Here is a 13,426-nt window from a genome sequence, read left to right as displayed (position 1 = left end):
GTGCTTTTTTCTTAAGGTTTTCTTCGTGAGTCTTCTTTCTTTTGTATTCTTTCTTGTTTTTTCCCTTTTCTGTGATTCTTTGGAACTCTACGTCTGATATTAAAATTGATACTTTTCTTTACGTTTCGTCTTAGACTCGTCAGTGCAGAGCAGACGAAATTATTAACTTATTTATTTAGGAACAACGAAAAACCTGCTGGAGCTGAAATCCACAATCTTTTTCTCCAGCCGGCATAAAATCTCCTCATCTTTTAAATTACCATGTTACAATAATCCAACAGTTATAATTGTCGTGTGCTAAATACTAAGTATTAAAACTAATCTTTCAGCTAAATCTGGCATTTAAGAACTGCAGTTGGGAAAACTGCTTGAAATTGAGTTTGAAAATAAACTCTTTACCCCGGTTCGAGACTAGGAAAATTTTTTTTTTTCATGGGAACATCGATCAACTAACGATAGATACTGGAGAAAGGCTCATTACATCCGTAATTGGTGCAAGCAGATTGAATGTTTATTGCTGACTCGTCCTTGTCAAACATGACATCAATCTTTTTATTCTGGAACCACCCGGAACATACCCGAAAATTTGGCTCAAACCTTATCAAAATTTTTAGAAAAGCAAACCAATTCGAACATGAATGAAATAAAAGAAATAAGATCTCTTCAGCAAGGATGAACGATGAATCATACTCACCTCCTTCCATCATCGACATCAAGTTCACACGCACTAATAATCGGAAACAGAGCACTTTCTCAAAGCTTTAAAAGCAAGAACTGCCCTTACCATGGTTTGGATAACTTACCCCTAGCCATCCTCGCAAAGGGAAACACCACCCACCAATCAACCCCAAAGCTGCTCACATTATATACATCGTTCGGTTCGTCGCACAGCAATAATATATAAGCGCGCGTGATTCTCACATCACGACTGTGCACGAATAATCTTCAGTTGGTGTGACTCCTTCATTCATACTCGAAGTTTGTCATTTCCGAGCCGCACAGGTGTCGAAACATTCAATTTAACGCTTATGTTTATTTACTGTCTGCAGCTTCCGCAATGGGCATGAAGTAAATCGACAACAATTGAAAAAAATCGAAAAATTTTCAATCTCTCTTTTTGGAAGAGAACACAATTACAATAACGGGATGCAAAAATTATCAACTGAACCAAACATTTTGAGCTACTGAATAAGGATGAGGCTTACAACAGGACCTACGCGTGTTTTTATTCGAAGGCCAGTCTAAGTCAGTATTGTTAAAAGACTCAACTAACTCAACAAGGCTTTTAACAGTGTAAAATAAGTACGCATTAACGCGAAATGTTAACTGATAGAAGTGTGATGGGCTTTTCCTTGTTACTATATCAGAACTGTATCAGTTTAAACCTAACGCGAATGATTCATGGAAAGTGAAAAATGTTTAGATTTACCAAGTTCTTCTTTAGCCGTTCTGTTACCGCGTGTTATTTCAGTTATTTATTGCCGAAAGTGAAGCATGCATTGTGTTTAGTGTGACATTCTACATTAAAAAAAAGTTGTACAGTATATGAAAATTCTGTTGAATTCAGTTCGAAGCTAACAACACATTTATTTGGGATATCTATCGCTGAACAGCAAAATGTCTTTTGGCGACTATTTGATTGTCATGGTAAGATTATGTTACTTGGATGCATAATAGGGTATTTTCCTAAATCCACTTAATTATGAAGACATGTTACAAACACGTATAACTGGAACTTTATTTACGGGTTATTTTATATCAGCTTTGCTATAAGCAATTTCAAAGCAAACAAAATCAATATTTTTCATGTCAACCAAGTGCTAATTTGTAATCGTTATGAGTTGATCTTCCATTAATTATTTAATTATATTAACGATTGAAAGGAACTAGTATTTAAATTTAAAAGAACTCAGTGAGCAGGAGTTATTTTTTGCAGAGCAAAGGAAAAGAGTTAATTTTAAGAGAGAGTTTGCAAGTTAACTACATTGTCCCGGGCTGACGGTTCAATGCATGGGGCACCAGTGATGGCATTTCACCAGAGTGATACACGCTGGTGTAAGATTCTTGTCTACACAGGGGATGCAAGAAACGGAAATCACATAAAAAGAAAAGCGCCCTTCTTCTCAGTGTCGAACATATCACAGTGGTGTATATGTGTGAATGAGAAGAGCTCTCGGTGACGTTGTCAGTGCGAGGGGAGAAATTATACTTGCTCTTCGTCACACAGAGGAGATGGACTTCTCTGTGGGAAGGATTCTTATACCGTTTTCGTTTATTGATCAGAGCAGCTCGAGAGCTGACACAGAATCGTCCAAACGAATTTTGAGATGTTTGTTTTAGCAACCTGGGGTCGCTCTAGATCGGACTCCAATCGCGTAGTTTTGATCTGAAAATTTTCACAAGTCGCACCACGACATCCATGCGAGTTTGTATATTTTTTCTTTTTTCTATGAGTAGTTGTTTAGGGCGCGTACCACGTGTTCGTTTTACTCGGAGTCAGAGTCGACCGCGTGTAGGTTTCAAAAACGAAAACGGTATTAGAACGCTGTAGAATGCCTTGGTGTGTCTTAGAGCCCATTCTGGTCGTTGTTAGACTAATGCATTGTTGAAATTGATCATGATTTTATGATAGCTGGCGGAATCTGTTTTGCCGGGTTTAAGAAGCTCGTAGTACTATAACTTTCCCTATTTACCAACCCTTTGAGATTTATTCATGTCTCTCAAGTGATCGGAAATGGTTCTCGAAAGGTGCTTCGTCACATTTATTATTTTTGTGTCAAAAAATGTCAAAATGCCTTTCTCTTCACGATACGGGCCCGGGTGTCAATTTTCAATGCAAAACTAGCCCCGTAACCTATTTCTGTCATAATTTTGAACGATAATAACTCAGTCATTTGATAATGGATTGATATACACAATATACGTTCGAATCGGATTATTTCGATCGAATGGGAAATTTTGCATTCTATCGATCTCGATCGAGCTCGAGTTTTTCATACAAAAGCATCACTTGATCGAGTTACAGAATGCAAATTTTCACATTCGATCGAAGTAATCCGATTCGATCGAAACACAGAATAGGGATGATAATCTAACAACCATCATCGTTTCATTATTCAATAGCATACCATTGAAAACTTGGTTTGAATCGACCTTTGTCCTCCCGAAACAATCACAACATGCCATAATAATGTCATCTACCTGATTCCTCTAGCACGATGAACGGTTCCGATCGTTGCTTTACACTTCGCATTTCATTCAGTAGCAGTTCTGCTTCAATCGGTGTTGGGAGGATTAATGGCATGCATGAGAAAGTATCTAAGTATTCCCGGGTTGGCGGTTCAATGCATAGGGCACCGGTCTTACAAGCCAGCTGTCATATGTGTGATATTCTCCTTCTAGCAGTTATCTAGGACAAGACCTGACAACTGGCTTTTTTTTTATTCAATATTATAATATAATTTTAAGGCACACTGCTTAAGCTCTAAGATGCCAAGGGTATTTACTAATCTTAATTACGACTAACTTAAAACTAGAATAGTATCATTATGTATTGTCATTGCGATCGGCAGTGGACGGTGAATTGAATATTGCATGAGGGTCTTCCATATGGCGTTGGCGAATATTCATGACGGGGTCATGCTCACTGGAATCTCCATTTACGAACGAAACGGTGGTTTGTGAATGGATACAATTCAAGATCTCATCAACTTATATAAAAACACAATTGAAAGCCCATTAGTTACCATTAAATTAAACTGAACCATAATTATGTAACCCAATTGACATAGTCTGAACCAGCAATATATTGTGGGGAAATGTTTGATGAAAATCTTGCTTTGAAAGAAAACATAGAAGGAATTCAGACTACCTTCAGTTCAGCTACGCCATTGCACGACATCTCATTTAACATATGATGTCAAACGTATGAGTGCACAGTGCTGCTATTTTGGCAGACACGAAGTCAACATTTCTCTCACCTACTTGTATGTGCGAGATTCTATGCGTACTCGCTTGAGTGAGCAACGCTCGCAAAAAAATATGTCACTTACTACTCGTTCGTAAAATGTGAGAGCTGGATATCTTAATAATATACTGAAGTCTTTTTTATGCGAGTTTACGTACCGCATAAAAAAAAGCATAAAAAACCGCATAACTCGGAAAATTCGCATAAAAAACCGCATAACTCTGAAACTTCGCTTTAAAAAAACCGCAGAAGGGAAACCACATAACTCTGAAACTTCTCATAAAAAACGCATAACTCTGAAAATTCGCATAAAAAAAGTCGCATAGAAAAACCGCATAACAAAAGACCGCATAAAAAAGACCATAGTATCTGATGTCATTGGTATAAATGAGTTGCAAATACTCCTTTGTACAGAATCATTATATCTAATGTCCCAAAGTATTATAAGTAGAATCCGACCATGCGATGCAATCTTCTATTGAATCGATTTACTGTTTATAAAATTAATAAGCTTGTACGTAGATTTACAATTTCTCCTACAGCAAAAATCACAACATCGCCTAAGATTTCTTAATGGTCATAACTAAATCAAATAAATAATAGAAATGAAAAATCGTTAGTCAAATAAGGATTTCTGAAAAGGGTATAATCATGTATTATGAAAAATTAACTAATCGTCATTTTCTCATTCACTAACAATTTATGCGCTTTGTAATAGTATAGGGTTTTAGTTAAGTGAATCCACCATCATCAAAAATTTGTATTTATTGAGTGAACATAAGCATTGGTTCGTTTCTTTTAAGAGGGAGGTAGGTTCAAAACGATGAAAAAAATCATTTTTGAGAGTTTTTTTCAGAATTTTTGTTCAACAAAACGAATTCAAATTTTTTGCACGATAAAAAGCATCATTCGAACAACATTTTGAATTTTTTGGTGAAAAAATATTGAGAAATAAGTCGCTGAAGAGGTATTTTGGAAGACGCTTCTTAAAAGTGATGATTTGGGTTGTCCACTGTATCGCAGCGCAGGTTGTTCAAAGTGAAAACTACGATTTTTCACGAAAAAATCCGCCATTTTGTAGCTGTAAAACCTCCCCAAAGTAAAAAAACAACGAATAGGAAAAGGTCTGGGTTTTTATATGTAGGAAGTGTCTGCAAAATTTGAAAAAAATTGGTGCAATAGTTTTTGAATGACGAGAAAAACGCATTTAAAATTTTTTGACTATAAAATCAATGGAAACAATTTATTAATCCAGGGAGCCCGTAAGACCTAACTTTAAAAAAAAATCATGTTTTTTCTTTTATAATTTATTATAATGAAACATTTCCAGAATGTTTTGTCAAGATTTAAAACCAATCGAAGTAGAAATCTATTGTCTGTGCACCGAGCTCTTGCTTCTTCGCAGAATAAGATAGCCATAGATAAAGGTCCATAACTTCTAGAGTTTCGTTCCAATAGGCTTGAAAACTTCACAGAATATTCTTTAAATGTTTTACAATAAGAAAATATAAAGAAAATAATAAATGTATAATGTTTCAAAAGTGTTAGACCCTACCCGCCCCTTAATGTCATTGTGCTCAGTCGTATCTTATATATGAACGAGGAAATTACATTTAAAATTGGGAAGAATTCCTTCGAAATGCAGCTTCTCATCAAGCTGAGGGGAAGAAATTGCTCTTATTGTGCCTTAGAATTCAATGAATGGAAGAGAAGCAAAACCGGCAACGCACAACTTTATAAAACAAAGTTCTTTCGATGACCCTCTACCGAGTTTATGAAATGGAAATTGATGTTTTCATTTCTCTTGTTTATCCAGCTAATTCTACTTCAAGAACAGTTCACTGAAAACTGAATATATATATATATATATATATATATATATATATATATATATATATATATATATATATATATATATATATATATATATATATATATATATATATATATATATATATATATATATATATATATATATATATATATATATATATATAAAGTCGAATAATCAAATATTTCATAATTCGTTTTTAATTGAACATATTCAGCTGCAGTCATATATATGCGGTACACTTAAAGAGAAGTAGCACTTCAACAAACAATGATAAGGAAAGGTCTCCTTGTTCGAAAACGCATCAAAGATAAAACATGAATCAAGAGATAAATGTAGGTCCTACATAATAAAGACCTTCGGAGGGTAATCACCCATCATATTTGTGTTAATGTTCTAAGCATTTTTTTTTTTTTATTTTCTTATTTCTACATTCCAGTTTTGTTGATGATAAAAGTGAAAAAAAATCAAGTTAGTGTTTGTTGTTGCCAACAAATCTCACATATTTAATTATGCTATGCAAAACCATTCTCGGTCTTTCCATTTTAATATTAGCACATTGTTCTTTATAATAGCATCAGTAGTGCAGAAATCAAGCCATCAATCTCTGTATTATTACAGCTAAATTTTTCGCCTCTTGTGGTTGTATGCCAGTTTTACAGTAGTATGTAGGACTTAAGGGTATGTTCAGGACTGTTCTAGTTCTAGATTCACAATTTATGTCAGTTTTAAATTTTAAATCCGTAAATTATAACAAAAGAAACTGACAGCCCCAGCAGCTTTTTACTCGTGTTTCAAATATATATAAAAAATTATAGCAAATTCAGCAACTAGAAGTCACCCTGTCAGCTTATAGCGAAATCCATTTTCAGTTCGCCAACGCCATCGCACGGCATCACATTCAACAATTCATGTCAATTGCATGGGTGCGCAGTGCTGCTATTTTGGCGCGCACGAATTTGACATTTCTCTCCCTTACTTCTATGTACGAGATTCGATGCGGACTCGCCTGAGGGCGCCATGTTCGCAAAAAAGGATGTTGCCAATGATTTGTTCGGAAAGTGTGAGAGCTGGATATCTTGTTAATATTATGTCTTTGTAGAAGTTCTATATGGAAGATCTATAATAGAAGAGAAACTGGAATAAACGTATCCCCAGCAAGCATGGCGAACAGCTTAAAGTGTTGACTTCTTGTGCTGGCTATGACATTGGACTAAAGCTTTTAATCGTCGATGTTGTAACTGAAATTTACCACAAGGAATTCGTACTGTGCTTTCGTTTCTTTGTTTCATGATGACATTTGAATACAAGTCGCCAACCCATCAATAAGCAAAGTAGTGCTGGTCAGCTTTTTCTTTCTGAAAAGAATTTATGACAACATAAATGAGCGAAAGCGAGCAAACACTATACTCGTGTGAAGTTTATGATACAACATACGTCAAAGGGAAAACTCCACAGTTCTCTTCTCATAATGAAACTTTGTTGCCTATAGTACCAAGAATTTTTAATATTTTCGTTTATTGTTTTTATTGGTTATTGGATACTTTATTATTAAATTTGTTTTTATTCTAATAACAAATTTTATCGAGAATCTATGCTTTGGTGATTTTGTTTCTGTGTTCGTGGTGTTGAACTCCGTTTGCAGTCTTGTGAGTCTTGTTTTTGAATACAAGTGATAAATTCCTGAAGGAAGAACTTGATCAAACGTAAAATGACCTCTCCCTAACGCGTATATGCTATAAATAGAATAGGATAATTTGCTGGCCTGTAAGAAAAATTTTATCGCAAATTCAACAGGTCAGTTCTGCACTGTTGACCTTCAGTTGGATCTATAATGCAAAAAGTATCTGATATTTTAAAATACTAATCCATAATGATAATTCAGTTGTTTACCATTTCATTTATATTTTTTTATTCGTCTTTTCCGCATATACAGACTAAATCCTACATAATCATAATGAATCGGGAAGAGAACCTTTGCTGGTTTCACGGAAAAGTGTCCCGAGAACGGGCAGAGGAAATACTTCGTCAAGGTAAGCTCTATGAGAATCACTTCCTACAATAAATGTAACGATCGGGATTGTGTCCTACAAAGCATTACATTTTCTACTCATAAAATGCAGTCACACATTGCCCATATTCATTTTTTATATAGGAAAGTATGAATTTCAGTTAACATTAATTATGTTTTCATATATCAGGTGTGTGCGGTAAACTGAACTATTTATGGTTATTACCAATCAGAACAATAATCGCAATAGCAATTTTGCTGGTTTCAGCACTACTCACTGTGGTTGAAGTGTGCATAGTAAACATTTTAAAAGCTGCATTTGTGACCCAATTCTGATTAGCAACAACGCATTTCATCATGTTTAATAATTTTTGCTTAATCATAAGGATATATAATATATACATTTCTCTGCCTGCTTATTTTGTTCTTGTAGAAGGAGGCGATGGAGTTTTTATGGTGCGGGAAAGTAGTTCTTCCGATGGAGATTTTGTACTTTCGGTGTTGTTCCAAAACGAAGTCGTTCATTACCAGATACGACGTCACGGAGACGATGCATTTTTCTCAATCGATGACCACACACCAATTCACGGTCTAGATTCGCTAATCGAGCATTACAGGGAATCGGCTCACGGATTAGTAACCCGTTTGCAAGCTATTTGTCGATGTTCTCCACCGCCAAACGATGTGCGGAGCCACGGAACGACTAACCTGCTACACCGAGCAACGAAAGAATGCAACTACACGATCGTATCCGAATTATTGAAATGTGGGTACAGGAACATTGATTCGAAAAATCAAGACGGACAAACTGCTGTGCATTTGGCATGTTTGCATGCTGAAGCAAGAATTCTGGAGAAATTGATCGAAAGGGGCTCCAACATCAATAACAGAGATGCACAGGGAAACACCCCGTTGCATGTTAGTTTACTAAAAGTACATAACAGAACATGATAGTGAAAACTTTTTTTTTATTTTCAGTATGCATGTCGTAAAAACGGTGACATCGAAATGGTACGCTTGCTAATTAACGCTGGTGCCAATCCTCAAGCTCGAAACAAAGATACGGGATGGGTGCCGCTTCATGAGGCAGCTGCGAATGGTAATCTGGACGCTGTTAAAGAACTACTATTCAACCATGTTCCCCATATGCCTCGATCCAGTTACGGAGAGCTACCTGTAGATTTGGCAAAAGACAACGGCCATTTTTCAACCGTCGACTATCTGAACAATTATGATCCTCCGCTTCCAACGACTCACCGAAGTCAATGGTATCATGGAACGCTTGACCGACAGGTGGCCGTTGAGTGTTTGAAGGAACATGCACAAAAACTAGTACCTCATTGCTCTGGATATGAGAACAAAGAAAATGAGGTGAAATTAGAAGAAAAACATATCGATGATGCATCCGGAGTATATTTGGTACGATATTCTACAAAGCACGGTGTAGATGTATTGACACTACTTTTTGATGGCGAAGCAAAACATTTTATAATTCAAAGAAAACAGAGCTATCTCTTCATTGATGATGGCCCTTACTTGGTGTCTTTGGAAAACCTTATAGAACACTACAGTCGATTCTCTGATGGTCTCCAAATCAATCTGAAATATCCGGTGCCTCCAAAACCTAAGCCACCAATTCCATTGTTTTCGACTATTCCTAAAATGAAACGTCAAGCAATCCACATTGCAGAATCCGTGTCACCACCATCAGCACGATCAATTTTGGCCAGTAATGGGACTACCTCTTTTACCCGTAAATCGAGTGACAACAGTCTAACGAAATTGCAACACCCGCCAGTCCCGGTGCGCAACTTATCAGTTCCAAATGAAATCATGCTACAGCAAATGAACAAAGTTGGTCTCTTCGAGCATAGTCCTGAGCGAGTTTCCTCTCCAAAGACATCGCCAAACATTGACGAGAGTAAATCGAAACCGAGTAGTTCAACATTGAAAAAGAAAAAGAACATCATAATAGATGGTATGAAGAGTTTTCGAAAAAATAAGATGAAACCGATACCTCCCACAGATCCGGATAGTCAGCTCAACAGAAACAGCTTGATTGAAGAGGTCAGCGCATCAAAGTGCTTTAAACAGCTCCAATTTACATCAGTGTTTTCACTACCATCTGCAAAACCGCTGGATACATCAGGCGAACTGTACAACACACCGAGCAACAATTGTGCCATCGTGGATATTGATATTGGCGAACCCCCTGCTCCTTCCAGCCATTTCGTGGACAGTATTAACAATAACGGATCCCCTCTACACGGTGTCCTCGGTCCACGTCGGTCATCCGAAGCAACCGGTATCGACGATACCCCGGCAGCGACCGACTATTTTACAGAAAGTGATAAAAATATTTTTACTGAACAGCAATTGGACAATAGTACCGAGGAAATATACTTCATCGATGTTCCTCCAACGGTACCCGCGCCAAATCTTCCGCAGGTAAATTATAGATAATGGAAATAAAATTTAACTTTAAGGAGTTTTTTGTTTCTCAGATTGTGTCAACAAACAGTAGCATGCCTCTTATGAAGCCAGCCTTGCCACCACCAGTTAGCACCACTACCAACTATATTCCAACTCGAAATGTTCCCGTCTTCAGTAGCCTATCGATGGAGGAATGTACAACCCCAACAAGTCCTAACTTATTCCGACAGGGCGGTCCCTTTGAGCGCTTAGACTCTACTATATCCACGATGAGTCGCGACAGTGTTCAAAGTGGTGACTCCGAATTTCTGTCCATCATTCAACAACAGCAAGATGAAGACGAGCAACAGCAAATGAAACTATCTCGAAGTGTATCTAACCGGCCAAATTATTTCATTCCCAAGCAGTACATTTTGACACAAAAAGTGCTAGGCCGCGGCGAGTTCGGTTACGTGTATCAGGGATCATTGATGCCGTTTCAATTAGAGCCAGGCACGGATCAAATTATGCCAGGTTCAGAAGATCCTGGGGAATTCACGCCAATTGCTATTAAACAACTTGTCGAGAGTCAAGGGAAGCGCAACCGGGCAGACTTTTTACGCGAAGCTAGCGTTATGATACGACTGAGACATCACTGCATTGTAAAACTTATTGGAATCTGCAAAGGTCCACCGCTGATGATGATCGAGGAATTGGTGCCACTAGGATCGATGTTGGATTATATCATTGCTAACAAGACGACCCTCAACCCGAAGCATGAACTGATCATCTGGGCAGCGCAGATCGCTTGTGGTTAGTATTTGCTAGAAAAATTGCCGGCAGCAGTAACATTTTATTGAATCAATTTTTTATACAGGCATGCAATACCTTGAACAGCATCACTTCGTACACCGGGATCTGGCGGCAAGAAACATTTTACTTGCTTCTCGCTATCAAGCCAAAATATCCGACTTTGGACTATCGCGTGCCATCGGTGCGGGAGACGATTATTACCGAGCCAGTCAAGGTGGCAAGTGGCCAATCAAATGGTGTGTATATGCAATATTTGGTCATTAGCCAATTCTCAACAAGTGTTTTTATTTTCAAAACCAGGTACGCTCCGGAAAGTTTCAACTACGGCACCTTTTCCCATGCCAGTGACGTGTGGTCTTTCGGTGTCACAATGTGGGAAATGTATTCTCTGGGTCAACCGCCCTATCACGATATGAAGGGGGTCGATGTTATCAAGCTGATTGAGAATAACCAACGTCTATCGCAGCCGGAGCTTTGCCCGAATAAGGTGTTCACTATTGTGAAAAGTTGCTGGAATTATAATCCAAAAAATAGGCCTACATTTAAATTTCTTACCCGCTTCTTTACCGATGATATAGAGTACCAGAATATTCAGGAACTGGTTCAAAGTGGAAGAGAAATCAATGCTAATCAGTAAGTGATAAACTGGCAAATGTAAGATTTACAAAAGGAACATTTGAACGTATTATATATGCATTGATTTTGTCAATGGTTTTCTTTTGTCCAAATTATCATACAGGGCTGTTGTGGATAGAGAAGGGCACAATCCATTTATTGTTATTCATACTTTATTTCTTAAGTATTCTTTTTTAACCATTCGTATTTTGTGTTTTAGTCAATATTTATTTGCCATTGATGTGACTGCTCGTACTCTACTAAAATATAATTTATAAATGTTATACCTCTTTTATTTATACTGTTATGTGTATCATTCCTCTTTTATAATAACAAGCAATGTAGTTTCACATTCAGCAAAGTAGAACTTCTATGAATTTGTAATCTGGTGTGTCATGAGAATGAAACGAACAGCCTAAAAACTTTGTCAAATAATTTAAGTGCCTTCAAGATTTTAAACTGAGTCTAGTTTTGCAAATATTTGAATTATTACTATTGGTTTAATATTACAATAATAACAATGTGCTATAATAGTTAGTGAAACCTTTCAACCATACACAACTGATCGACTATACTAATATATGTACGTGAATCAAATTCAATAAAAATCCTATGCATTCTGTTTGCAATGAATGTCCGAAATTATTGGTTGTCTTCTCAAATCGATTCATTTAACATGTGATTCTATGTGCCCACAGATTTCCCACGAATCACAGGTAGTGAGGGCATTTCACTGGAGTGATACATTGTCGTGTAAGTTTCAGAAACTGAGGAACTGCAGCCGTCGAACACCGCACAAAAAGAAAAGCGCACTTGTGCTCAGTGTCGATTAGACAGATATCAATCAGTGATCTCAGTTCAGATTACTTTCCAGTTTCTTTCCGAATCGATAGACATATTAAACGCGGTGAACCGCAAAGCAGTGAAAATTACCATAACGTGAATTGTTCGAAATGTGGATCGACAACGTTCTTTAACTAGTATAACCTACAGAATCATTGCCGTTTCAACCTTCCGAGCGAACAGACGTGATTTGGATTTACTGCGAAAGCATTGAAAACCAGTTGTGTGTGTGATAAAGTGGTCGGACGATATTGCGTGATAGACAATAGTGCTTTTTCCTCTGAGAGGTTTTTTTTCGCGTTATATAATAGAACAGTGCCTTATTGTGAGCGGTCGATCGAAACGGTACCGTTAGCCGGTTATTGTTCCGCCGATCAAGGCCAAGTGTGCGGATTATCACCCTCATTCTTGTTTACGGCCGTATGCGATACGTTCGAAAGTATAGCAAATTCGTATTCCCGTTTACGTTCGAATCAATCACACTTTTAAACATCGTACATGCATAAAAACAACGCCCATCCAACTTTAAACTATCAGTTCTGGTACAGATTTGAGTTGTAAATAAAAATCTTTGATATCATTTGTTATTTGACTTGTTTTTTTCACTGATTTTGTATCATCATGTTTGCTTACGTCCGTATCGACCATACGACGAACACATGCTTTCGAACGAATGCGAACAAGCCATTCTTGTTTTCACTCGAACGTGTACGTACGCGATTCCTGTGCAAAAGCGCAGGTAGTTTTTTTTAAGGAAGATTGCAAGCATCAAGGAAGTGACGAATGCTACATAATAAATAAGTATCGTACTCAGGACCAATTTTATACAAGTCGGTAAATAAAATTTTCAAATTAAACTTCGTGCAAAGTAAAAAAAAAGCATTTGAAATAGCAGTCCGATCAGTAGTATCTGCGAAAAATATGTTGCATTTTT

General features: G+C 37.1%; 1 protein-coding gene across 3 annotated transcripts; it reads left to right on the top strand.

Annotated features, from left to right (window-relative positions):
• The first annotated feature begins 1,276 nt into the window (after positions 1-1,276).
• Positions 1,277-12,291, top strand: LOC131435627 (tyrosine-protein kinase Shark). 3 transcript variants are annotated; one of them, XM_058603711.1, is made up of 7 exons: positions 1,277-1,647; positions 7,735-7,831; positions 8,243-8,727; positions 8,788-10,257; positions 10,314-11,034; positions 11,099-11,270; positions 11,335-12,291. In XM_058603711.1, exons 1-7 carry the CDS (start codon positions 1,618-1,620, stop codon positions 11,669-11,671), a joined length of 3,312 nt encoding a protein of 1,103 aa, XP_058459694.1. In that variant the 5' UTR covers positions 1,277-1,617; the 3' UTR covers positions 11,672-12,291. The 3 variants fall into 3 exon arrangements, with proteins under 3 accessions (XP_058459694.1, XP_058459696.1, XP_058459695.1); XM_058603713.1 differs by lacking the exon at positions 1,277-1,647 and adding an exon at positions 7,230-7,447; XM_058603712.1 differs by lacking the exon at positions 1,277-1,647 and adding an exon at positions 7,230-7,595.
• Positions 12,292-13,426: the final 1,135 nt, after the last annotated feature.

The sequence above is a fragment of the Malaya genurostris genome, chromosome 3, assembly GCF_030247185.1.
Source record: "Malaya genurostris strain Urasoe2022 chromosome 3, Malgen_1.1, whole genome shotgun sequence".
In the NCBI taxonomy this organism is placed as follows: domain Eukaryota; kingdom Metazoa; phylum Arthropoda; class Insecta; order Diptera; family Culicidae; genus Malaya; species Malaya genurostris.
The sequence above is the reverse complement of the archived record's forward strand: the minus strand, read 5'-3'. Positions and strand labels throughout refer to the sequence as shown.

Excerpts from the sequence above, each read along its gene's own strand:
- LOC131435627 (XM_058603711.1), top strand. The coding sequence starts at position 1,618 with ATGTCTTTTGGCGACTATTTGATTGTCATG. Across the intron at positions 7,832-8,242 it reads AGAGGAAATACTTCGTCAAG|AAGGAGGCGATGGAGTTTTT; the intron begins GTAAGCTCTATG and ends TTGTTCTTGTAG. Across the intron at positions 11,271-11,334 it reads GGCAAGTGGCCAATCAAATG|GTACGCTCCGGAAAGTTTCA; the intron begins GTGTGTATATGC and ends TTTCAAAACCAG.